The sequence below is a fragment of the Branchiostoma belcheri genome, unplaced genomic scaffold (genome assembly GCF_001625305.1).
Source record: "Branchiostoma belcheri isolate BF01 breed outbred unplaced genomic scaffold, Haploidv18h27 scaffold28, whole genome shotgun sequence".
Taxonomy (NCBI): domain Eukaryota; kingdom Metazoa; phylum Chordata; class Leptocardii; order Amphioxiformes; family Branchiostomatidae; genus Branchiostoma; species Branchiostoma belcheri.
The window spans coordinates 2,722,184-2,745,758 of record NW_017803887.1 but is presented as its reverse complement, the minus strand read 5'-3'; the positions used below and the strand labels follow the sequence as shown (position 1 = coordinate 2,745,758).

At 38.7% G+C, this 23,575-nt stretch overlaps 4 protein-coding genes across 4 annotated transcripts in view; 1 reads left to right on the top strand and 3 right to left on the bottom strand.

Moving 5' to 3' along the window:
- Positions 1 to 3,517: 3,517 nt before the first annotated feature.
- LOC109472586 (sortilin-related receptor-like) lies at positions 3,518 to 12,618 on the top strand. The gene is made up of 14 exons (XM_019772371.1): positions 3,518 to 3,601; positions 4,656 to 4,786; positions 5,657 to 5,694; positions 6,494 to 6,550; positions 7,010 to 7,120; positions 7,690 to 7,842; positions 8,279 to 8,386; positions 8,977 to 9,042; positions 9,406 to 9,468; positions 10,070 to 10,132; positions 10,508 to 10,570; positions 10,900 to 10,971; positions 11,663 to 12,092; positions 12,364 to 12,618. Exons 1-13 carry the CDS (start codon positions 3,518 to 3,520, stop codon positions 11,737 to 11,739), a joined length of 1,086 nt encoding a protein of 361 aa, XP_019627930.1. The 3' UTR covers positions 11,740 to 12,092; positions 12,364 to 12,618.
- Positions 12,619 to 14,345: 1,727 nt separating this feature from the next.
- LOC109472600 lies at positions 14,346 to 18,342 on the bottom strand. The gene is made up of 2 exons (XM_019772395.1): positions 18,215 to 18,342; positions 14,346 to 16,198 (listed from the first exon to the last, which is right to left on the bottom strand). Exon 2 carries the CDS (start codon positions 15,525 to 15,527, stop codon positions 14,529 to 14,531), a length of 999 nt encoding a protein of 332 aa, XP_019627954.1. The 5' UTR covers positions 15,528 to 16,198; positions 18,215 to 18,342; the 3' UTR covers positions 14,346 to 14,528.
- Positions 18,343 to 19,450: 1,108 nt separating this feature from the next.
- On the bottom strand, positions 19,451 to 20,851 carry LOC109472602. The gene is made up of 3 exons (XM_019772397.1): positions 20,740 to 20,851; positions 20,360 to 20,510; positions 19,451 to 19,953 (listed from the first exon to the last, which is right to left on the bottom strand). The coding sequence occupies exons 1-3, from the start codon at positions 20,836 to 20,838 to the stop codon at positions 19,850 to 19,852; spliced, it is 354 nt and encodes a 117-aa protein (XP_019627956.1). The 5' UTR covers positions 20,839 to 20,851; the 3' UTR covers positions 19,451 to 19,849.
- A 42-nt stretch (positions 20,852 to 20,893) lies between these two features.
- Positions 20,894 to 23,575, bottom strand: part of LOC109472585 — a 9,406-nt gene continuing 6,724 nt past the window's right edge. Inside the window, exons 6-11 of the mRNA XM_019772370.1 lie at positions 23,064 to 23,316; positions 22,508 to 22,650; positions 21,700 to 21,828; positions 21,394 to 21,562; positions 21,063 to 21,155; positions 20,894 to 20,902 (exon numbers count right to left, since the gene is read on the bottom strand). Of these exons, the coding sequence (XP_019627929.1) occupies positions 20,894 to 20,902; positions 21,063 to 21,155; positions 21,394 to 21,562; positions 21,700 to 21,828; positions 22,508 to 22,650; positions 23,064 to 23,316 (796 nt within the window). The remainder of the gene's footprint in view (positions 20,903 to 21,062; positions 21,156 to 21,393; positions 21,563 to 21,699; positions 21,829 to 22,507; positions 22,651 to 23,063; positions 23,317 to 23,575) is intronic.

Below are 23,575 nucleotides of genomic sequence, written 5' to 3'. Positions count from 1 at the left end.
ACTACGCTGTCGGGAATCCTCTCTAGACGGCGTTCCCGCTGTCGGCGTGCCGCTGTCGGCAGTTACCGCTGTCGCGAAATGCTTCGTCTAGAGTGGGCCTAACTCTCTCTGCTCTCTAGTACATGGGTTTTTTATATCCTCTATCCACCTACACACAGGTTTCTTGGAACAGTGCATCATACTTCCTGTATCAGTCATTCTAAATCACTTCCTTAGACATTAGTGGAAAAGCCCTGACCACTACCAAATATGGCAACGTCCAGACACTGGGACCCTAGGTCCCCTACCGTCAGGACCCCATTAGTTCTTCCTGGGTCTCAAAGATCTCTTACGTACCCCATTTCTCAGAACAGGGGAAAGTGATTCAGTACAAGAACAAGAAAGTGTTTTTCCAGCCTACTGTGCAAGAAAGTTATGTAACCTAAGATACTTATTATTATCAATATACTACAGGCTAAAGCACCCTATTACATTATGACTGTTATGACAAAGGTCAGAATTATCTACACATGTGTGTCCAGTACATCCATATATGTTCCTCAGAGAGTACAGACATATCTTCTTAGAAATTTATTCTTATGGCCATGTTTTCTTCAAATCTTTACAAAATTCACATGACAACACACTCTCAAGTGAGACTGAGAGGGCCTGCAAGGGGGGGTAGTGATTACGAATTACACAAAATTTTCGCCGCCTATTACGAATTACGTTAAAGTCTCAGAGCTGATTACGACTTTACGATTTGCGGCTAATGTCCAATTACGAATTACGTTGATTTTTGCGGAGGCTGCCTACGAATTACGAAGTCTAAAACGGCCTGATTACGCCTTACGAAAAAGGGCTTGCAGGCCCTCAAGTGATACTGACTGCCCACCGTATGATCTGCTTGGAGAGTACTACTCTAGCCAGTTCAATATTTTAAAGGTCTTAACAAACACGCTGATGTTATCGGGGATACTAACATACGCGCTTCCACAAACAACGTAGACTTCTCCCCCCTTTCTAGTACTCCTTCGCCAGAGAATTGTACATTAGATTGTCCTATAACAGAGGAAGAACTAGACATTGCAATCTCCAACCTAAAAAACAAGAAATCTAGCGGGGACGATATGGTTCTAAATGAAATGTTGAAATGCGGGAAGACCATACTAAAGAAACCCCTTCTACGTATTTTCAACTCATGTCTACAAAACGGTTACTACCCCAAAGAATGGTCACTAAGTCATATTGTACCTATACATAAATCCGGAGACACTTCACTTCCCGATAATTACCGAGGCATCTCCATAATCAGTTGTCTTGGCAAACTTTTCTGTTCCATTTTAAATACTCGACTGGTCAACTATGCTGAACATTACAGCCTTTTCAAACCCCAACAGGCCGGTTTCAGGAAAAAGTTTAGAACAACTGATAATCTTTTTGTACTGTCTACTTTAGTTAGCAAATATCTAAGTAAAAATGCACGACTATATGCCTGTTTTGTAGATTTTAGTAAAGCGTTTGATTCTGTTTGGAGAGAAGGACTTTTACGAAAATTGACGGATCTTGGAATAGGAGGCAAATTTTTAATGACTATCAAAGATATGTACTCCAAAACAACAAATTGTATCAAAACTAGCCGCGGTCTTACCGAAACTTTCGTAACTAACTGTGGGGTTCGACAAGGCTGTAACCTGAGTCCAACACTATTTAATTTATACATTAGTGATTTAGCAAATGAGTTTAATGATAATTCTTGTAACCCCCCCATATTACTTAATAAGATAGTATCTTGCTTGTTGTACGCAGATGATTTAGTTATATTTTCTGAATCTCAACGGGGTCTACAAACATCTTTGAATAGATTAGAAACTTATTGTAAAACATGGAAATTGAATGTCAACCTAAAAAAGACCAAAGTAGTCGTCTTTACAAAGGGAGGCCGTCTGCCTAAAGACTGTAATTTTTTGTACAACAACAATGTAGTAGAAATAGTAGCAAACTATTGTTACCTTGGTATCGTTGTTAATGCAGCCGGCACGTTCAAGGCAAACAACAAATACTTGTACAACAAAGGTCTGAAGGCTCTGTTTGGAGTGAATCAATCTCTAAACAAAGCCAACGCGACAATATCTGTTAGAAACAAACTTTTTGACACATGTGTAAAACCAATATTGTTGTATGGCTCCGAAATTTGGGGATCATTCAAAAGTCCAAAATCATCACGTATCGAAGCAGCTCATTTAAAATTCTGTAAGCAATCTTTATATGTTCCCAGATCTGCTTGTAATCTTGCCGTAATGGCGGAATTGGGGCGTTATCCTCTCAAACTAGAAGCATCTTTAAACACAATTAAACACTATATCAGGTTACGCCAGAACGTGCCGACTGACAGTCTCTCAGCAGACGCCCTTTTATGTCAATTTGAACTCGACGCATCCGGCACTAAATGCTGGGCTTCGGGAGTCCGCAAGACGCTAGAGGAGTGTGGTTTTGGCTACGTATGGAATTCGCCGACGTATGTCTTAAATCCTTCACAAATTATTCCAACCCTTGACCAACGTTTAAAGGACATGTATCTCCAAACTTTTACGGCAGAAATTCGTAACAACAACAAACTACGAACATACAAATTACTTAAAACCACTTACAACGAGGAAAACTATTTGAAGATAACAAACACACGACACAGAATAGCCACTACAAGACTTAGGATTAGCTCACACAAACTTCTTATTGAAAAGGGTAGGCACAACCACATTCCTCTGCAACAAAGAATTTGTCATTACTGTGATCTAAATGAGATTGAAGATGAGAGCCATTTCATTATGAACTGTAATCTATATAATAATGAGAGAGAGATTCTCTTCAATTGTATACAAGATTATTTCCCTAGTTTTAGATTTTTAGATAGAAAAGAAAAATTCACTTTCCTCATGAAACTTGATAACCCTCGTACTATAAACTCCATCTGTTCTTACATTTATAACTGTATTAAGAAGCGAGAAGAAGCAGAACCTGTACATATGTAGTTTTACTATAGATATATTTTAGTCTACCATTGCTATTTACCATGACCTGTACTTAGTTCGCAATGAGCAAAAACGTACAATAAAGGTCTTTCTTTCATTCATTCATTATCTGTGGGCTCCCTTGAAAGTCAGCCTGGTATGGATCGAATTGACTACCCATAAGATAAGATAAGATACATGAATAAAAATAATTACTTGTAGTGAAGCATAGAACTTACATACATATGCAGGTATACTAAATAAAAATATTTTTGCGGTTTCAATGTTCTCATGGGTAGAACATTCTATAATATTTAATCATTAATCATCAAAAATAATCATCAGACTTGGACACTCACATAACTGTTCATTGAAACAACATAAAAGATTGAGTTTACCATATTAGTTTTAAAAGGGGATCAGGGTGGAACCATCAGCTTTTATTTGAAAAATGGAAATTATAAAAACGGACCTTTGAGAGACCCCATGTCTACGGGTACGGGCATGTTTTAGTTCGACAATGTGAGATGATATTTTTATCGCTTTACAGCATCAGCTGCCCTCCCGGATGCACTTCAGGAAATATCTGGGGGACTGGCATCTACACAAGCGTAAGATATTGGATATTACCACATTTAGTACACATGCCTTCAATAAAAATTGATTTACCATTCGCTAAAAATCCCGGTTATGCTAATTAAGGCCACAGTAAGTAAGTTTTATGGATGACATCAGCGCGTGCATTAATTTTCGCCTGATTTTGGGAAAAAAAGAAAGAAATTTTGTTGCATTCTGACAGTGGTCATCATGCCGAAAATGGGCAAAGATGTCTGCTGCCATGCCGGAAGGTGAATGGCAGATAACTATGAAAAGAGGAGACAAGAAAAGGCTGAGATTTACTTGTTTTGTTTCTTACTTTGATGCAGTGATATGTGATGTTGGCTGTGTATATGTAATGCTCCTACTGAATCAAAACCATTTGTACAATGATTGAGTCAAGTTTTTAAAATGTACACGTAGAAACTTTTTTTTCGCCCGCTCGCATTAAATTTGCTTGCTGTGGCCTAATGGTTACTTTTAGCATTTGATGTTTTAAGCAACCATTACACCGCAGGGCTCACAACACAAAATGTGTAACAATAGCGGTTGATACACAGGAAATACCTGGTGACGTTCATAGCTTAAAGCAAGAATTACTATTTCTGCATTGACAGCCATTTACACCTAAGGCCACAGCAAGTAACTTTTATGGGTGACATCAGCCGGCGCATTAATTTTCGCCTAGATATTAAGACATTTTGTTGCCCTCTGAAAATGGTCAACATGCCAAAAATGGACAAAGCTGTCCGTTGCCATGCTGTCATTGTAATCAGTGACTGAGTGAGTCAGACATTGTAAATTATGCGAAAACATCTTGTTTCCCTCATGTTTCTTCTTCTCCTTCTCCTGCCATTTCTTCAAGTGGATTCAACTCATTTGTCAGCCAGAAAACTTGAAATTTAGCATGAAGGTAGAATACCCCTAGACCCCTAGGGGATAGGTTCATTTTTGGTACGGGGGATGAAGCCATTTGCTGCATTTGCTCGCGAGCAAATATCAGTTTAATTATAAGTATTCCTAACCTTTCGCACTGGAAGGTCTAAAACTGTCGTTATTCTCTGCCAGGATTCCCGAGTTTGCCAAGCTGCTATTCACGACGGTAGAATAACAGAAATAGGTGGACGGGTGACTGTGTACGTATGGTCCGGGCAGCAGTCGTATCAGGGATCCACTCAGAACGGTATCACATCACAAAGGTAAGCAATCGTGGGGTCGTGTGGCGTAGAGGCAGCGTGCTCGACTCGGAACCATGAGGTCCCGGGTTTGAGTCCTGACATGCCACCGACCATGTGCCCTTGGGAAAGGCACTTTACACGACTTTCCTCACTTAACTCAAGTGAAAATGAGTATTGTCTTGTCCTGTATTCGTCCTCTGCGTTAGTGGCGGCATAAAATAAGTTAATAAGTGCTATCACCATGTCTAGTGATGAAATGTTGGAATATTAAAAAAGGTAAGCAACGCACTGAAGGGACTCATGACATACATATAATATCTTGAGATTTCATACAAGTTACAGAAAACTACATGAAACAATGTTGAACTGTTATTTAACACATTTTAATCAATTTTGTCTACGAGAAAAATTGACCCCCCAGATAATCAACTGCTTGTCTGCAGTCTTTGTGTAGTTATCAAAAGATGCAAGAATTCAAAGGACTTGGGATTTTACGGGAATGGGTTAAAATTCTCAGAGCTGCATTGGTTTGCAAGTTGCATGGAAAAATGCCATATACTTAATGGACGTGCAAATTACAGGCCGCATTCCTCAGAAGAGACGGGGGTGCCATAGACTTTCTGTAACTTACGTTCCACTGCCCATCTGCGTAACGGGACGTCACAGTTGTTGCAAGTTGCATAGTTGTTGAAAAAAAAAGTAGCGCTGTGCAGTTAATGTTTGGGAAAGTATAAGTCCCATTATATCAGAATTAACACTTCAACCGTGTTCCAAACTCTTTCAAACTAATCTTCGTTAGGATTTGCATTTATAATATGACTTACATGCAGAATATGATACAATAATGATTATAAAACTAAACGTGTCGTCTTTCTTAAAAATCTGTTTCAGTTATGGAGATTGGACAAGTTCCTTCGCTTTTAGACCAGGTATTTGTATGATTCATCATTGCTCTTCTTTACAAATAATAACCACAGCTAAAGTCATAGTCAATAGGACACGGGAAGTTAAAAGTGTAGTTGTAACAGAGTTTGCGGAGTGGCCATGGGTAAAGCTGTATTATGCAGGGAGAATTAAAATAAATATAAATAGGTTAATCAAAAGTTGAGAGTTACTTTTCGGAACATATGTGCAATCAGACTATGTATCAATTTGTCTGTATATTTATACACATGTATACCGCGGTAGAAGAAGAAAATGTCATGGCTATGGACGATGCCATACCCCTCTCAGCACTGGGTGTCGACCTATTATACTGCAGGGCCTAAAATAAAACTGCATAAATTCCCAATCGTCACGTTTCTCCGGGACCTTAACAACTAAGCTACAAAAAGAAAAAAAAACAAAAACATTTCGAGCTGTAGGTATAAAGGGTCCTTCAGTGAGGTAATAAAACAATTATATCTAAAGATTTAATAATGATCTATTTCAAAAGACAGCAATAGATATGATATAATTTTTGTGTCATATGTTCATAAGCTATGACACAACAGCCTGACATTTAAAAGTTATATTATGGTAACGCCATATTTTTTGTCTTTTGCCCGATCCTTAACTTTTTGCCCAATCTTCCACAAAATAAAAGTGAATAAAATTTTTAAAAATCGAACTTATTTTTTTATTGTTTTGGAGGGGTAGCAAGTGTGATTAAGGGCAATGAAGAGTAATATTGTGTGGTTATCTACAGTTCGTGTGTTTTGATATATTTGTTGGAATGTATTACTGCAGAACAAACAACAACTTTACCTGTGACTACAACAACTTTGCCAACCAGAAGGCCAGAAGGTATTACAAGTTTGCTTCATTAATATACATGTAGTAGAAAGATGCAAACCCCTTATTTGATGAGGATGTAGTATTTTTACACGTGTAAAGCAGTTTTGTTAGCTCAGTTTATGACCCTTTTCTTTTTTAAATTATGATTACATGCCGCGGAAAAATATTTACAAAAAATGCGAAGCAACGTTGTACGAAGTTACAAATAGTTTTTTCATAATAATTATAAAACTTTCTGAACACCGTACAAGCCGAGCTTCAAACCTACTGTTTTATGTTGACATCCCTGTACATGTAGTGAGCAAAATAAGACAAGAAATTCCGTATTTCTTTACAAACTTCCGAACAATTTGGCGTTTTGAGTTGGGTTTGGGTATCTGTGTCAAACTTAGAGCCTTTTCGTGTTGTTGTTTTTTAAGTTAAACAATCTTCTTAGTGTTGATTTTGAGGACAGTCCCTGCATTACAGGGTGTCATGGGAAGACCCATTTTGAATGTGACAATGGTGAATGTATAAATACGAAGTACCTTTGTGATGGCAATGATGAGTGTGGAGACTGGAGTGACGAGGTCAACTGCAGTAAGAAACCCCCGATTGTCTGCCTGCTCGCCAGAAACTAGCCAATAATAACTCACTAATATTTTATAACAGCATGTCGGACAGAGTACCTTGTTTTGCGACTGACAAAAAAAGTTTGGTCTGGTGTTGTTTCGTGTTTGATTTTTTTTATCAATGTTAGTTAGGTCCCTTATAAGATCGTATCCTTCATGTACCTAATACATAATTTTAATAACCAAAGTTATAACTACATAATGGTTTACTAATGACTACTACAAAATGTACGTTAGAGCTCGATGTTTGCACGACATTATACTCTTTGTATTGCCTGTGCTGTAATGGTTCTATTGTATCATTTTTAACCAAATGTAATCGTTAATGTTTTTTTTTACATTAACAGTTAAGTTTTGAAACTTAACGCATGTAGTAATTTGGTTTGATTTTTCTTTCTAATGTCGCATCTTCACTAGTTGAAGATATGACATTTTACTATTCTAAACCATTTTGAACGATAATGTCATATTAAGTGTAATGAAAAACCTTTTCTTAGCTTTTATATTGTTTTATATAACAAAATGTACTTCTTTCAGCGACCACAACAACACAAGGCCAAACAATACCTGTTACAACGACATTGGCCAACAACTCAACATCACAGGCCAACAGCACAAATGCATCTTTAACCACACCTCCTTTGACTACAACAACACCGACAACCGTCCACACGACTACAACACAGTCAGGTATGGGAATAGTATAATTCCAGACATTGTTTTGACTATTTAGTAGATATTTACAATGTTTATGAACTGTATTGCTTACTATTTAGGCGATGACAAAAGACGACGTGTTTTGTATTAAAATGTTTCAATTGATAATGATGAAGTACAGCGTTAAATGATTATACATCAAATGAATAGGGATCACCCAACCCCATTTACTGTTCATTGCTTAAACTATACAATTACCACTTTGCAAATATGTTACTTATTTGCCTGATTGACTACGGCTCCGTTAAACATAACTAATCCCAAGACGCCATTTTCAACTTTGGATTTTATTACTACAACCACGAAAAAGTAGTTTTTAGCAACACCAAGAATAATAATGTTTCAAAAATATGTTAATGGTTTTAGATTTATATTACCATCAATCAAACGAAACAAAACTATCTTACAGAATGCCCGAAGGGTCTTTTTCGATGTGACAATGGCCGGTGTATTACGACTAACTGGCAGTGCGATGGCGATGACGATTGTGGTGATGGAAGTGACGAAACAAACTGCAGTAAGAGAAGCCCGATTGCTAGCCAGCGCTTTTCCTGCAAACATGTTCATTTTGCGTATCTGCTTGCGAAATCGAGATTTCAAACATGCCTTTTTTCTAATGTTCTTTTCTGCCTGTTGATTTGTCAGATGGCTCAGCGAAAATCGTAAACTTGTTTTTTTGTGTATATTTTAATGTATTTTCAACATGCTCTGATATCTTGCAATATATTTCAATGATGGCTTGATGCTTTGCGTGTTTCAAAGAGAAACATGATTTTGTAACATTTTGCGTGTATTTCAATGCATTTAAGTCATGCTCTAATATCTTGCGGCGTATTTCAATGATGAGTTCATATCATGCCTAATGTGGGTTTTAATCTTCCAGCTTCTCGTGCATTCTGCTTCAGTGGCAGAAATATTAAGCTTGGTGCTTTCGGTGGTTTGTCAGCCAGCTTGCTACATCTATAGCATTTAATGGTATACATGTACATAGCATGCAGTATAAAAATTCTGCTAGCCTTGGATTTCAGAACCTTTATTGCAAGTTGTTTTTCCCATATTTTAAATATGTAATTTGTCGCTTGAACATTTTTAATGTTTATTTCACAGACCCGACGACGCCTTTAACTACTTTACACACCGATGGAACTAGTTCATGGACAACGAGACCGAGTGGTAAAAAAACATATTCCAATGATGGGTTCAATATCACACAAATCTAACTCTGGCCTCTAAATTGCCGAATCGTAATGGCCTTCCACTTTTATAGGAGTTTTTTTATGCCTAATGTGGGTTTTAATATTCCAGCTTCTCTTTCAGTTTGCTTGAGTGTCTAAAATATCACTGTTGGTGTTTTCGGTGGTTGGTCAGGCAGCTTGTTGCATCCACAATACCATCCAATGTTTATAAAAGCATGCAGTATAAAAGTCTGTCAGCCTTGGATTTTACATATTTGCAGACCCATTCCAAGCTTTTTCTACACTGTTTAATTAAAATATGTAACTTATGACTTGAGCATTCTCAATGTTTATTCCACAGACACGACGCCTTTAACTACTTTACACACGGATGTAACTTGTTCATGGACAATGGGACCGAGTGGTAAAGGAACATATTTCAATCGAACAAATCAAACTAAGGACGCTCAATTGCCAAATAGTGATAGGCGCCCTATATTATAGTAGGGGGTCTAATCATGCATAATGTGTTTTTATACCTTTCATCTTCTCATGCAGTCTGCATGAATGCCTGAAGTATTGGATTTGGTGCTTTCGGTGGTTGTTTAACTAGCTTGCTACATCTCTGATATAATACAATGTCGTGCATAGCATGCTTTTTAAAAGTCTGTCAGCCCTGGATTTCAAATCTTTGTAGCCCCATTCCAAGCTTTTTTACACTGTTTAAAATATTCAACTTGTGACTTGAGCATTCTAAATGTTTATTCCACAGACACGACGTCTTTAACTACTTTAAACGCGGATGCCACTAGTTCATGGACAACGGAACCCAGTGGTAAATTGCCGAATCGTAATGAGCTTCCACTTTTATAGGAGGGGGTATTCTTATGCCTATTGTGCATGCAATATAAACGTCTGTCAGCCTTGGAGTTCACATCTTTACAGACCCATTCCAAGTTTTTTTTTAACTGTTTAATTAAAATATGTAACTTATGACTTGAGCATTCTCAATGTTTATTCCACAGACACGACGTCTTTAACTACTTTACACGCGGATGCCACTAGTTCGTGGACAACGGAACCTAGTGGTAAAAAAAACATATTCCAATGATGGGTTCAATGTCACACTAATCTATCTCTGGCCTTTAAATTGCCGAATCGTAATGAGCTTTCACTTTTATAGGAGGGGTATTCTTATGCCTATTGTGCGTTTAAATCTTCCAGCTCCTTTTGCAGTTCGTGTCTAAAGTATCACAATTGGTGCTTGTATCACGATTGGTGCTTTCGGTGGTTGGTCAGCCAGCTTGCTACATCTACAATACCATACGATGTTTATCAAAGCATGCAATATAAACGTCTGTCAGCCTTGGAGTTCACATCTTTGCAGACCCATTCTAAGCCTTTTTTACACTGTTTAAAATATGTAACTTGTGACTTGAGCATTCTCAATATCTATTTCACAGACCCGACGTCTTTAACTACTTTGCACGCAGAGGCCACTAGTTCGTGGTCAACGGCACCAGCTGGTAATGCTGAGTTCAATGTCAAACAAATCTAACTAGGGCCTTTAAAGTTAAGAAAGGTCAATGCCACCCACTTTAATAGGGGAGGTCTTATCATGCCTAATATGGTGTTATCTTGAAGCTCCGCGCATTCTGCTTTAGACGTACGTGTTCTCGGTAGTTGGTAAGCCAGATTGCTAGACCTCCTGTACCATTCAATGTTATATATAGCATACAATATAAAAGGCTGACAGTCTTGGATTTTAAATCTTTGCAGACATGTTGCAAGTTGTTTTCAGCTTATTTCAATAATGTAATTTGTGATTTGAGCATTCCCAATGTTTACTTCACAGACACGACGTCATTTACTACTTTATGCCGCTGCCACGCCTTTGCAACTAGTTCATCGACAACTGGACCAGGTGGTAATGATGAGTTCAATATCAAATAAATCTAACTAAAGAATGGTCGAAGCCGTCCACTTTGATAGGGGAGCTCTTATCATGCCTAATGTGGGTTTCAATCATCCAGCTTCTCGCGCATTCTGCTTGGATGTCTAAAGTATCACACTTAGTGCTTTCGGTGGTTGGTCAGCCAGCTTGCTACATCTACAATTCCATACGATGTTTATCAAAGTATGCATGCAAAAAAGTCTTTTGGTCTTGAATTTTAAATCTTTGCAGACTTGTTGAAAGTTGTTTTTAGCTTTTTTTTCATAATGTAATTTGTGATTTGAGCATTCTTTTGAGCTTTCTGGTGCAACTAGTTCATGGACAACTGGACCGGGTGGTAAAGGAACACATTTCATGATGAGTTCAATGTGCTGAATGATGAGCTAAATTGAAGAATGCTTTTATAGGAGGGGGTCTAATCATGTCTAATGTGGGTTTTAACCTTTCATCTTCTGCCTATGTGTACGGTATTATAGGCTTGGTGCTTTCGGTGGTTGGTCAGCCAGCTTGCTGCATCTACAATACCATCCGATGTTTATGCTATATAAAAGTCTGTCTGCCTTGTATTTCAGATCTTCGCAGACTGATTGCAACCAGTTCCTTTTCACCTTTTAGCTTGAACTTTGTGACTTTAAGTTTTGAACACTCAATGTTTATTTCACAGATCTGACGTCTGCAACTACTCCGCACACCCTCGCAACCAGTTCACGGACAAGGGCATCAGGTGGTATAAAGTTGTGATGAATGATGTTGAATGCGGTTTGCTGAATGTTTCCGTGTAAACGTGGCTTGAAACGAGGTGTAAATGTGTGAGGAGAGCTTGAGTTTCCTTGTCTTCTCCTTGACTGAATGTAAGTCTTTTCTTTCGTCTGTTCTTGATCATGAAGACTTGTACACGCACAAGTACACACACCTACACATGGTCATACGCGTGCATGGTACAGACTCTCTTGTAGTATAAGTCTCTACGTAGGTACAGGAAGGAGAGGAAGACCACGACGGGTGTATGGCCTACCAGTCCAGACGAGACAGAACTACAAGCCTAGTACTACCTACAACTACAAAGGCAGTAATGACACCAGCGGTAATCTCAGGTAAGATGAGGGTCATCTCAGTTTTTGCTTTTTAAAACTGATATGGAGAAGACTGTATTAATTATGCCGTGTAGCCTTTATTTTATGTTGTACTTTGTCACAAGGAGAAAAAAGGGTCGTGTGCCGGTTTTAATTTTCTCTTTGTCTGAAGATTCTGTGGTATTTGTCGGCCTTGAAATAGGGCACATTTGCACAGGGAAATCAGATACTTGCATTTTACACAGCATGATCTAGGAAGGTTTTTTGACAACACATCGTTTTGTTCTAGTAGAAGCTGCGGGGTTACATCAGGATTGGTTCGGATTGAGACAACTTCCAACCTTAGGCACCAGGACACCACTGCAGATCATCTCGCCATATTAAAAACTGTTATCAAAAATGATTATTTTTTGTTTACAATTTGAATTTGTGGATAGACTAGGCGTTTTATCATTGTATAGCGTTTGAGAAAATTATGATGTATTTATTTATTATTAATAATACCATTGGCATGTCTTTTTATGAAATGTAATCATTCAGACATCTATTAAATGAAAGCAACATTCTTTAATGTAATACGTTTGCATCATCTTCTTTTGACGTTGTCGTTTCAGTAAGATTAAGGAAGCTCTAAATATTTTAACGGAGGTAAGTGATCTCCGAATTCTTGTTGACCGGCTGTTCAACCCTGTTTTGGTGTCGAGGTGACACCCTTTGCCTAGACAAGTAATTTTGATAGCACGCTTGAATGCTTTGGTCATCTACAATTAGAATCTGTCAAAGTTGACAGTTCGTCACAATCGTCGGTAAAGAGAGGTGCTGTAGACAGACATCATGCTGAATATGTGTTAAAGAGGCATGTGATTAACTCGCTTCACCTACTTTAAAAAAACTGTTAAATATTACAGTTCATCCCTGTAGTGGGTTCAGAGAGGTATGATTATATACAGACATCATGCCGAAGGCATGTGAAGGAGACCTGCAATTAGTACGCTTCAAGGCTGCTAATGAACAGCTTCAAACCGTCATACATACTACAGATTTTTAACACTAACAGCTTTATAAATGTTAGATTCCAATCGATTGAATAGGAAATTTGAAAATTATGCAATATTAAGTGACTACAGGGACAAACGCAAAGGTTTTATATTTGGACAATCCAGAATTTCACAGTTGTCCTGTCCTGTAAACTGGGGGCAATGATTTTTCCCCTGAATGATTGGTGATTGACAGAAAAGGGTCAGACAGTAGAGTTAGTAGGACATTATATTGCACAGTTTTATGGACAGATAGCAGAAGGGGCAAGGACGGATATATATCAAGATGCCGAATTGACAGCGTGTTAAGTTAACTAGCATCCATGGACAATCTTTAGGGGAATGTGTGTGGCCAGGTCTTCAACAAAATTTGCTATACAAATTATATGTACCTTTCAGTTTTTTGACCGCGCAATTATGGTATGACATGCACTATTCTTGTCACATTAAGACACCGTGTGAACTGTCCCATTTCAAGAAAACTATCTTCCAAACAGTGTCATCTCGATCTGTGATCATTACTTGAAAAATTATAATATGTATATTTGTAACGTTATGTGATTGTGTTTTTTTTTCATTTATGCATTCGTGGTTTTGTAATTATGTTCACTCTAAATATATATGGTATTGTTTGTTTCTGTACATGTAGTATGTAGATATTTGTATTTTTAATGAATATTTCTCTTTTTTACTTAATGTACATATTGGCCTTGAAGACGGCGGGGGCAAAAGGTTTAGAGATAAATAAATGACTAAATGTAATAAGTGTTTTATTTTATTCACCAATGCTAAACGAAATGAATATAGATAACATTTGTTTTTATATCAATATGTTACTTACTAGATAAATAAACATGCTGTATTAGCTACGTATGGGTAACAAAGAAAAATGTAAACTTTCAATACCTACTTACCAAACATATTAATTTACCTACTATCGAAACAAGCATACATTCTCACCATATATAGAAAACGACATTGATCACAATTGCAAAACCATCTTCATAGTTACATAAGAATCCAAATCAATCTAACACATACTCACATGAACACAGCAATCATTATCAACACAATAATAAAAAAGTATTGTAATTCCTATCACCAATCCATCGTGTTGTAATATTGCTTAAAACCCCACCATGACCATTGTCGATGTTAGCTTGGAAAAAAAAACACTGTAATAATATAACAGTGATCCGTATAACACCAATTTCTCACTGTTTTACACGGTGTGTTTTTTACAAATTAAAAAAAAAAAAACTAAAAGAGATAAATTTACCTACCGACTTATCTCTCTTTAGAATCAGACCGTAAAGTTTCGAGAGGTGATTTTCAGCTGGTTTTGATCCATTTAAGAAGGCACCATGACATGGGCACACAATTTTTCTTTGTCTTGGAATATCCATTTTCTTGTTCAAAATTAGACTGAAACGTTATATTCCTTCTGACGATGTTTCCGCCACCAAGTATGCCCGCTAACAAAGACTATTCCCAACATAACCAAGACCATGCCTGTCACTTGGAAGGAATGTGGTATTTTCTGCATAAAGAAGTAGTCAAGCAGCAGGGTGATCGGGATGACAAACATGCGCACTGTAGTTGAGATGTACGCTTTTACAAATTTCAAGGCTGCAAGGAGCAAAAATGTGCCAAGACTCTTGCTCACCCCAAGTCCCACCACGTATAACACCGTACGCCACGACATCGTCCAGACTGGAATCTCTGCCGCGTATGTTATTCCCAGGCAAGCCACTGCCCCCAAAGTATCTTGATACAGCAATGCTGTGACTATTGGCACCCCAAGTGTTCCTGTCAGGTACCGCATAATAACCACGTCAGGGGCTAAGGCAAACGACGCAAGCAGAGGCATAACGATTGACATGACGAGTAGCTTGGTCGGCAATCCCCCTACCTGTGTATTCCCAACAGCCACTAGTACAACCCCTGATACGCTGATGACCATCCCAAAACCATCCACAAGACTCAGAGATTCCTTCAAGACCAAAAATCCGATACAGGCTACAAAGAACGGCATCAAACCTTGAATGATACCAAAAGCGATTCCTGGAACTGTGTAGACAAAAGAAAGAAAGTACGCAACCATAGAGACATTTGTAACCGTTGCAAATAGGAACAACATGAAATTCTGGCGTCTGTTTTCACCGTATAACTTTGGCCGCCAGAATGCTAAAATAGGAACAAGGGTCAGAAGCTCAATCGATCGCTTTAGGAAGAAGATTTGGAAACTTGGGATGCCTTCCTTGCTTATTAATGCTGTGAATTCGGCGGAAAAAGAGATAGCAATGGCTGACATGAGGGTTAGCACAACGCCCTTTGCTGCTTCAAATGAAGGCGTTTTCTTTACATCAGGAGTACTTCCTACGATTTCGGCTTCATTACTGTCACCGGAGGATGACATTTTCTTCTGTTTGTACTTTCTACTTGTACTACTGGTGTCAACAGACAGTATCGTGCTCGCTATTAAGGTTAACGCTACTCTTATTTACAATGACGTTAAGCAGCGCTACATAGATTAAGCATATACAGATTCAGTACAGTCCTTGTTTTGTACTTGTGACACCTAATGCAGTTCTTCTACTGCAAAAACTTTGCTCTTACTTTGTCCTATTTCTCTAAATCAGTCCGTGGCAATAGTGGCTGTAACTGTTCGTCGAGGAAATTTTCAGTATCTGACTATGGTGACTTCTGAAGAGAAGCTGACCTGTTGCTGATAGCTGTTTTTTTTAGGATTCCGAGTTCTCACTGATACCCTGTGTCGCGAAGAGTCACAAGTTTGCCGATACCCCTTAATAGGGAAGCTTCAACCGCGTACGTTCCTGAAATGACGACCTTGCTGATGACCCTCTTTTTTGGATGCAGCAACTTTGTTGAAGTCCTCTCTCTGGAAGTCACAGCCTGGCTGAATTTCTATTTCGGTAAGTTACAACCTCGCTGATGTCCTCTTTTCAAGCTGCAACCTATCTGATGCCCTTTTTTGGGAAGCTGTAACCTTTCTGGTGCCCTCTATTCTGCAGTTAATTCATCGCCATCGATGTATCCTGTTCTGCAAATGTTTTGTCGTCTTCTCCCCTGAGAAAAAAATGACAACAAATTAGCTAAATATAAAAACTGGTGACAATTACCTCAGACTACGGGAACGGCGTTGATACCAATCTCTGCATCGCGATGGGTAGCCTGGACAATATGTAATGTGTAACAGGAAGCTCTGCCTTCAAACATAACTCTGCGGCAGTCTTGTACTATCTATTCTTATGTACAGTTCTGTGACACATGTACAGTGATCTGGAGATAAAGCATAATATAGCAGTATGTTGTACCTCAGAGTAATATAATGTATTAAGTTCTTCGGAGAATTGGCAATGTCCCAGAACAAAAGAATTTACCGAAAAAAAACTTGCTGGAAAGATCTGATGCCGAAGGCTGTTTATTCCCTTTGATCAAATTGAATACGTCTCATAGTTCATCGCCACATGTCGAGTATTATTCTCGTACTGTTTTGTCTTCCTGTAGAGCTGGGGCAGGTACATATAGTTCTTTTCAGTTCTGTCGACAAAGCGATGTTAGTTACTACTATGGCAACACCCTACCCAATTCATCCATACATTATCATCCGAAGTTTAAGATGTCGATTGCCCTATTAGTGCAGCCAAGCTAAGAAACTTTTGCCTTATTTCAAGAAGAACAGTTACGAATAAGCTCAGAAAGAGTTTGATTTCCCATGGGAGCTAATTATGGGTCTGTATGCGTCACTGCCTGGAGCGATGGAGAACAGAGAAACGAGTGTGCTGGACACAGTGAGTTAGTGCATGATGCGTGAATAACATAAATGACTATAATTACCTGGTCATCATGTGCCTACTCTAGCCTCCTTCGCAGTCTTGTTGGGCGTCGGCGTTATTTTTTTCTGTGAGCGACGCGAGTAAAATGCCGTCATCACAAGGGACGATTTGCTGCCGAGGGAGCGCGAATCCTTCTCTCCGCGGCAAAATCTCCCTCGGCAGCAAATCGTCCCTTGTGGCGGCATATTACTCGCGTCGCTCACAGAAAAAGAAATAACGCCGACGCCCAACAAGACTGCGAAGGAGGCTATGCCCCCTCCAACCCAAATTAACATTTCCATCATACGCCAAAAACAGTTAGTAAATTTTCCAAAATCAAATTCAGTTGCTTGAGTAACTGTATATGTTGTATCTTATTACGTACACCTGGTTGTCTAACCTTCACTGACGTAATTTTAGTAATGCACAACAGTCCATTAGATCTAGCAGATCCTCAGGTTGTCAGATAAAGAAGGAATTTAACAAGCACTACGGTCGGATCAGGTTAGGTGGGGCAAAACAGCTAAAACATCTACAATATCGTAAGCGTAATTAATAAGAGAATGTTGTTTGCTGCCGTACAACTTTGCGACAATGCGTAACACTGGCTGTACAAGAAAGCTCACGCTTGAGCTCACATCATCATTACAGAAATAGCTAGACGAGAGCGCGGTCAATGGAATGTGGGTAAAACGTGCATTGTTTTTACAGGTAAAATGCAACAAAACGGTTCAAATGTTTGCAATAGCGTAATAATCACATTGTCATGTTTGCTAAGGTCCAACTTTGTGAAAATGTCTGACATGGCCATGGGCTGTATCATTCCAAATCGGGGACCGGCTGGCTGTTTGTATGAACGAAAAACTACCAACTCATATCAGGCCTAGGAATATACAGAAATAGTGCCCATGATTATCACCGAAAACCTTTTTCTGTTTCCTTGTCTTTTATATCGTACTTTTCGTTCCATAAGACTGCCCGGCCGGGCCCAGGTTCGGAAATGTGACGCCAACATTAGAAAAATTAACAACAGGCTTTCAAATGAGCACTCATGTCAATAATTTTGAACGAGCAATGAACATAACCTCAAAAAGCAAAGTTTCTACTCCGACAAATTAGCGTTTATGGAAAAAGATCCTCGTTGTCAATCTTTTCTAATTGGTAGAAAAAATACCAAAAATAATTCCTATGGAATCTGACTAAGAAGGAAACAAATGAATTGTTTCGCGAGTGCAATGTAGAAAAGTGGACAAAGATAGGTACGTACAGTGTAGATGAAGCAACTTGAAGGTTGGTTAATGTCAGCTTGCTGTCCACTCCGACTTTACAGAATAATTTGATGTCCAGCTGTCGTTTGTGCAGCCGAAGAAAGTTGTGCAATGAAGAGTTGGACATGTGGTCAGGTGGGGTCGATGTGACCTGGAGATGCTAATTATCATCATTGTCTGACAAAGGCAAATGATGGTCTGTTACATTCAAGACACGTGCAGCAAAAACCCGTGGTCTGTAATGACATACTAGTAGACAACGAAAGAGGTCTAGGACGTCCAGGTGTTTGATCCTTAATGACTGTCGACCATTCACGACACGTGCGGCAAAAACACGTTTTCTGTAATGACATACACAAAGAAATACATTAAGGACGTCCTGGTAGCTAGGGTGGAAAAAGCGTCCCAGACTGGTTGTCTAGCCGATGGATGTCACCACGACCCACAGCGGGGTTTAACAAAGCATTCGGAGATCTCAAACCTCAATGGAATATTTTGAGCTTTGTAATATATTTCAATAATCTTAAAATTAGCATGATCTATAATTTTTTACACCCAAATTACACATATATAATACCATAACGCGAACATTCTGATATCAAGGTTTCATTCTATTGTTAACAGCAATGACTCAGAGAATTCTGATTATTTTTTAACTTTACTATTTCACTCCACTCTAAATATTCGATTGCCCACAAAGATTGGTTGTTGAGTAATAGGGCCTCATAACCCCCCCCCCGGCCCATGCATGACAAAAAACGGTCTGAAAAGGTTAAATATGCAAGTGATGACTTCCCAACGAGTAATCCACTGTCTAGCAGGAATGGACACAGAATCAAACAAGGTTGATAGCTTATTATGATTAAACTGTCCATTATTTGTATTCCGACATATTGCACCAAACCTATTGGCCTTCCAACCTTGTTGTTCGTATATGTACGGTGGTGCCACAAGCCTGTTCGTTACATAGAACGGTTGTCTTTATCTTATACAAACAATTTGTGCAAATTGAATCAAAGTTTTTGAAGGACAGATACGATTGGAAATACAATGAAGCGCTTTTCATAAGGACATAATCGTTAACAAAACGTAATAGTATTTTGCCATTATCAAATTGTAAGTTTCCAGAGTCTTGATAGTTGAATAAAAATGGATTCGAATTCACATCCAAGCAAGAAGAAATCAGATCATACAAGCATTTAAGCAGAATAATATATTAAACTAGCATTTTATGTATTCCAAGTACTTTTTTTTTGCAAGTCTTATAGCTTTGTTTTTAGGCATGCGTTCCTTGCACTTTTTACAAAAGATCAAGGTAAAATTAAACGGATAAAGGTTTATAATTTACCTAAAACATTTTACCGAAAGAAAGACTCGCCAGTCAGATTAGGTAGGTAGACAATAATTCTAAATTATGCCATAATTATCAAATGCCTGTATGTTTTGGCTTATTAAGCTATCTAGACATATCCTATTCTGTTTTTGAACATTATCGAATACCGAAGGTTGGTTATATCGGCTATACTGATACAGATACAGAACATACCTAGCATTTCATTTGTTTACCTGTACTTAGCCCAATAGGGCATGAATGTACAACAAATTATCTGTTAATTTCTGTGGCGTTGAACACCCTAAATGATCCCTGCTGTGTAAACCTGGCGGGCTGTCACAGGTAGCGGCGAGCTGGGGTGTCTCGATCGTTCTCGTGTAGCTGGGCGAGTAAAGGATCCCCGGCCTGGGAGCAAACGGATAAAGTGTTTAATTCAGTATGAAAATAATGAGTGGCTAACTGCATGCAACTGAACCCATAAAACGTAAAGAGATTTAAGATCCCTAGTCTGTGTTGGAATGTGGGGTCGTGTGGCGTAGCGGCAGAATGCTCGACTCGGAACCAAGAGGTCCCGGGTTCGAGTCCTGACATGCCACCGATCTTGTGCACTTGGGAAAGTCACTTAACACGACTTTCCTCACTTAACCCAAGTGAAAATGAGTATTGTCATTTCATTGTCCTGTCCTGTATTTGTACTCTGTGTTGGTGGCGGCATAAAATAAGTTGATATAAGTTTAGTGTGCCGCCGGCAGCAGCCATGTTTGGTCATGAAATGTTGGAATAAAACAACAACAACACATTTCCGCTGTACCTGTTGTGTTGGGGAGCCTGTCTAACAGAGTAGTTGTGGACCGCCGGGTGAAGACAGGAGGTGGGGCTGTGATGGACGACTCTGACGTCACACTGCTCCGCCGGGACCGGGACCGGTATGACCCTTCTGTAGTGGGGGTTGTCGGGACCGGCTAGAAGAGCATTCATGGAGAAATGTAACATCGATATAGTTGCATTTATCCTGTGAAATTCCTATACTTTGACAGTATTTTATTTCAACATGTCCTCATTAATTCTGAAGTTATGTTGACTAAAAATGTGTGAAACACACACACACACTCACACAGACTGACAGTCAGACACACACTTACAGTCACACCTCTATTTTCTATGGAGACAACAATAGACTAAAGGCCACACCGTTCTTGTCCTGGGCGTGTCCGGTAGACTGACCAGGGAACCCTGGGAACTGGACCGGGATAGGCTATGTGAGGAGGCGCGGCGCCGTAATATGGCCATCCGGGCTTTCCGCTTTACCTGGACACAAAATCACAGTCACACATTTTTTTTAAGATCACAAGAGCTAGAGGTAAGTTTGACAATGTTTGCTACACAGTGTAGTCTATTTACCACTGATAGATTATTTAAGATCATTATAATAGAAGAATATATTGTTATAAATGAATCCAATATCATTGTAGCACATGCAGTAACATTAAGTCATTAAACAAAACGTAAAATACCAGTCTGCCTGGTCTTTGGTCTTTTTCCTTGCTCTCTGTGTCTGACTTGTCAGTTTCTCTCTCTGATTCTTCTTTTAGTTTCTGCAGCTTGTCCTATGACGGTCAAGAGTGGATAAATGATTTAAATTCTGGCTCCTAGATCTCTAGATTGTTAGCTGAATGAAAAGTTAAAACAATTAAATTATCAATAATAATCAATAAGTCAATAAATTAAATTTGTCTTAAATTGTACATCGAGCAAAATGCGATTACAGAAATGACCTATGTGACCCATATAAATGTGACGTAGATGCCCCGCCATTTTGTCTCTACATCAAAACTATTCACAAACCTGGAAACTCTCGCGAGACTTTTCCAACCTCTCGCGATGTTTCTTCTGCTCCTCCCGTTTGTCGCTTTGGTAGCGGCCCAAGCGCCTGCGCAGAAACATCATCCTGATTCTGGTGACGGCCAGCGTTTCTGCCGCTAGTTTGTGTTCGTCATGTATAACTGTATGCCACCTAGCGAAAGAGTAACAAATTACATATTATGAACTAAATGTTTTGCATGATGTTATGTGTAGTTTTTTTTATAACACCATCGTTTTTAATACTTCCCTTTTAAATTTCAAAATGCTATGGGTTAAGATAATACTTACTTCTCTTCCTCCTTGGTCCCATCTTCGTTGGTCAGAAGAGATAAGACAGTAGGAGATTCATCTTCTAGAGGCTCCTTAGACTTTCTCATCTTGCCTACCTCATCTTCAGAGTCCATCATAGCCTGTCTCCTAATCAAGGTTGTAAATATTAATTAGACTATAGTCATAGTAGACATAAAACAATAATATCAAGGCATCGATGTGATGAATGGTAGCTATAGTAGAATGTGAGCACATAGCCGCCATGCTGTTAGGTTGTAACTGGAGAACGTACATGTAGACCATTCCATGTATATGGACGAATTTACTAGTATCTAGCAATTTAACACCCAACATGGTGGACAACACGCTTAATACAAAGTGTTTAGACTCACTGTTGACAATAGCGATAAAATGCTTTTCAGAGGATGGCTCAGTTATGCACAATTGCTACCGCAGGTAAATACCTACTCTGAACGAAATAAATCACATGATAAATTCCAAAGTTTTTTAGAGAGTCTTTTTACTTGCCCGTAGGGTGATTGCAAACACATGTAACATGACAATAAAGGATGGACAGTGTGTAACAATATAGAGTGTACGTGACTATTTTAACTACTAAAAACTAAATTCTAACTATATGGCTTCGACTTTCGAGACAGTGGAAGACGAATGATCCCACTTTTCCATATTATCAATATTAATGTGTGGGTTTTGTGATGTTAGGAGGAGAGTAATTTTCTTTTTATCTGTAAACGTAAAATTAGGATGGAATTTGTTGACCTCTTCAAACACGTACTTTGAAGAGGCAGTAGAAACAGTATCTGACCTGGCGTATGATGACTCCACCTCGTTAAGTGCCTCCGCCTTGAGTTGCAGCGCCCTGTCCGAGATGCCTTGCGCTTCCAGCTCGCTAGCCGCGAACCTACGTCGGAACTCGTGAGTGGACTCTATAAAGGGCACCGAACTATCCTATAGTTTTAAAAAGGAGCAAAACGATTAGAAGAATCTCATTTCACAATTGTAATAGGTATAACATGGACATACATAGTTTCTACTGCTAACATTTATTTAAAATCACCAACATTTCTAAGAAATTGCAGATCTAACAGTTCTAAAAAGTAAATCTACTTTTATTACTAGATGATATTTTAATTATTTTCTTTAGACAAGTCTGGAGAATAAAAAAATCATACCATATTTTATTCAAATGATAATGGCTTTTAGTGAGTGCAATAAAAACGACAGAATTATTGTAGAAAACAGTGAGTTTGAGACGCGTTGAGATTGCAAAAGTTTTGGTTAGGATTTTGATTTAATAATTTTTCGCTGTTTTAGTATTTCTCGTGTTTACTTTATTATCATTATTATCTTATTTTTTTCACCTTATCGATGTCAGAGATGATAGTCGACGTCTCGTCTGACGAAAACGCCCATGATGCATCACTCTCTGATCTCTGTCCCAGGGTTATCTTGGTGGTTGCAGCGGTTACCGCAGACTTGGGCGCCACCAGGCGTTTTTTCCAGAGCGAGTTTGTCTGGTCTGAACCCATCATTGCTGCTGGAGCACTCTTTGATCTCTTGCTGAAGTATTTCGACCTTGAGGGATGGTCTGAGTATATTTTCAGATACATGGGGCTGTAAAACAAAAAATAGAAACATTAGTCTCACTTTACATATATGTATAGTTTGAGCCCCTTGTTAGATTTTAGAACAAAATTATCCTGACTATAAATTACCGTGTTTTTTTCTTTTTCTTTCATTAAATATTACTTTACTGTAGTTCATTATTTTCTAATTGGATATTTATATAATATCTTTATTACGTGAATAATACAAAGTGGAGGTCGCTGTCTGCCCCGGTTATCTCCCAGGATGATTTGGGCGACACTGCACC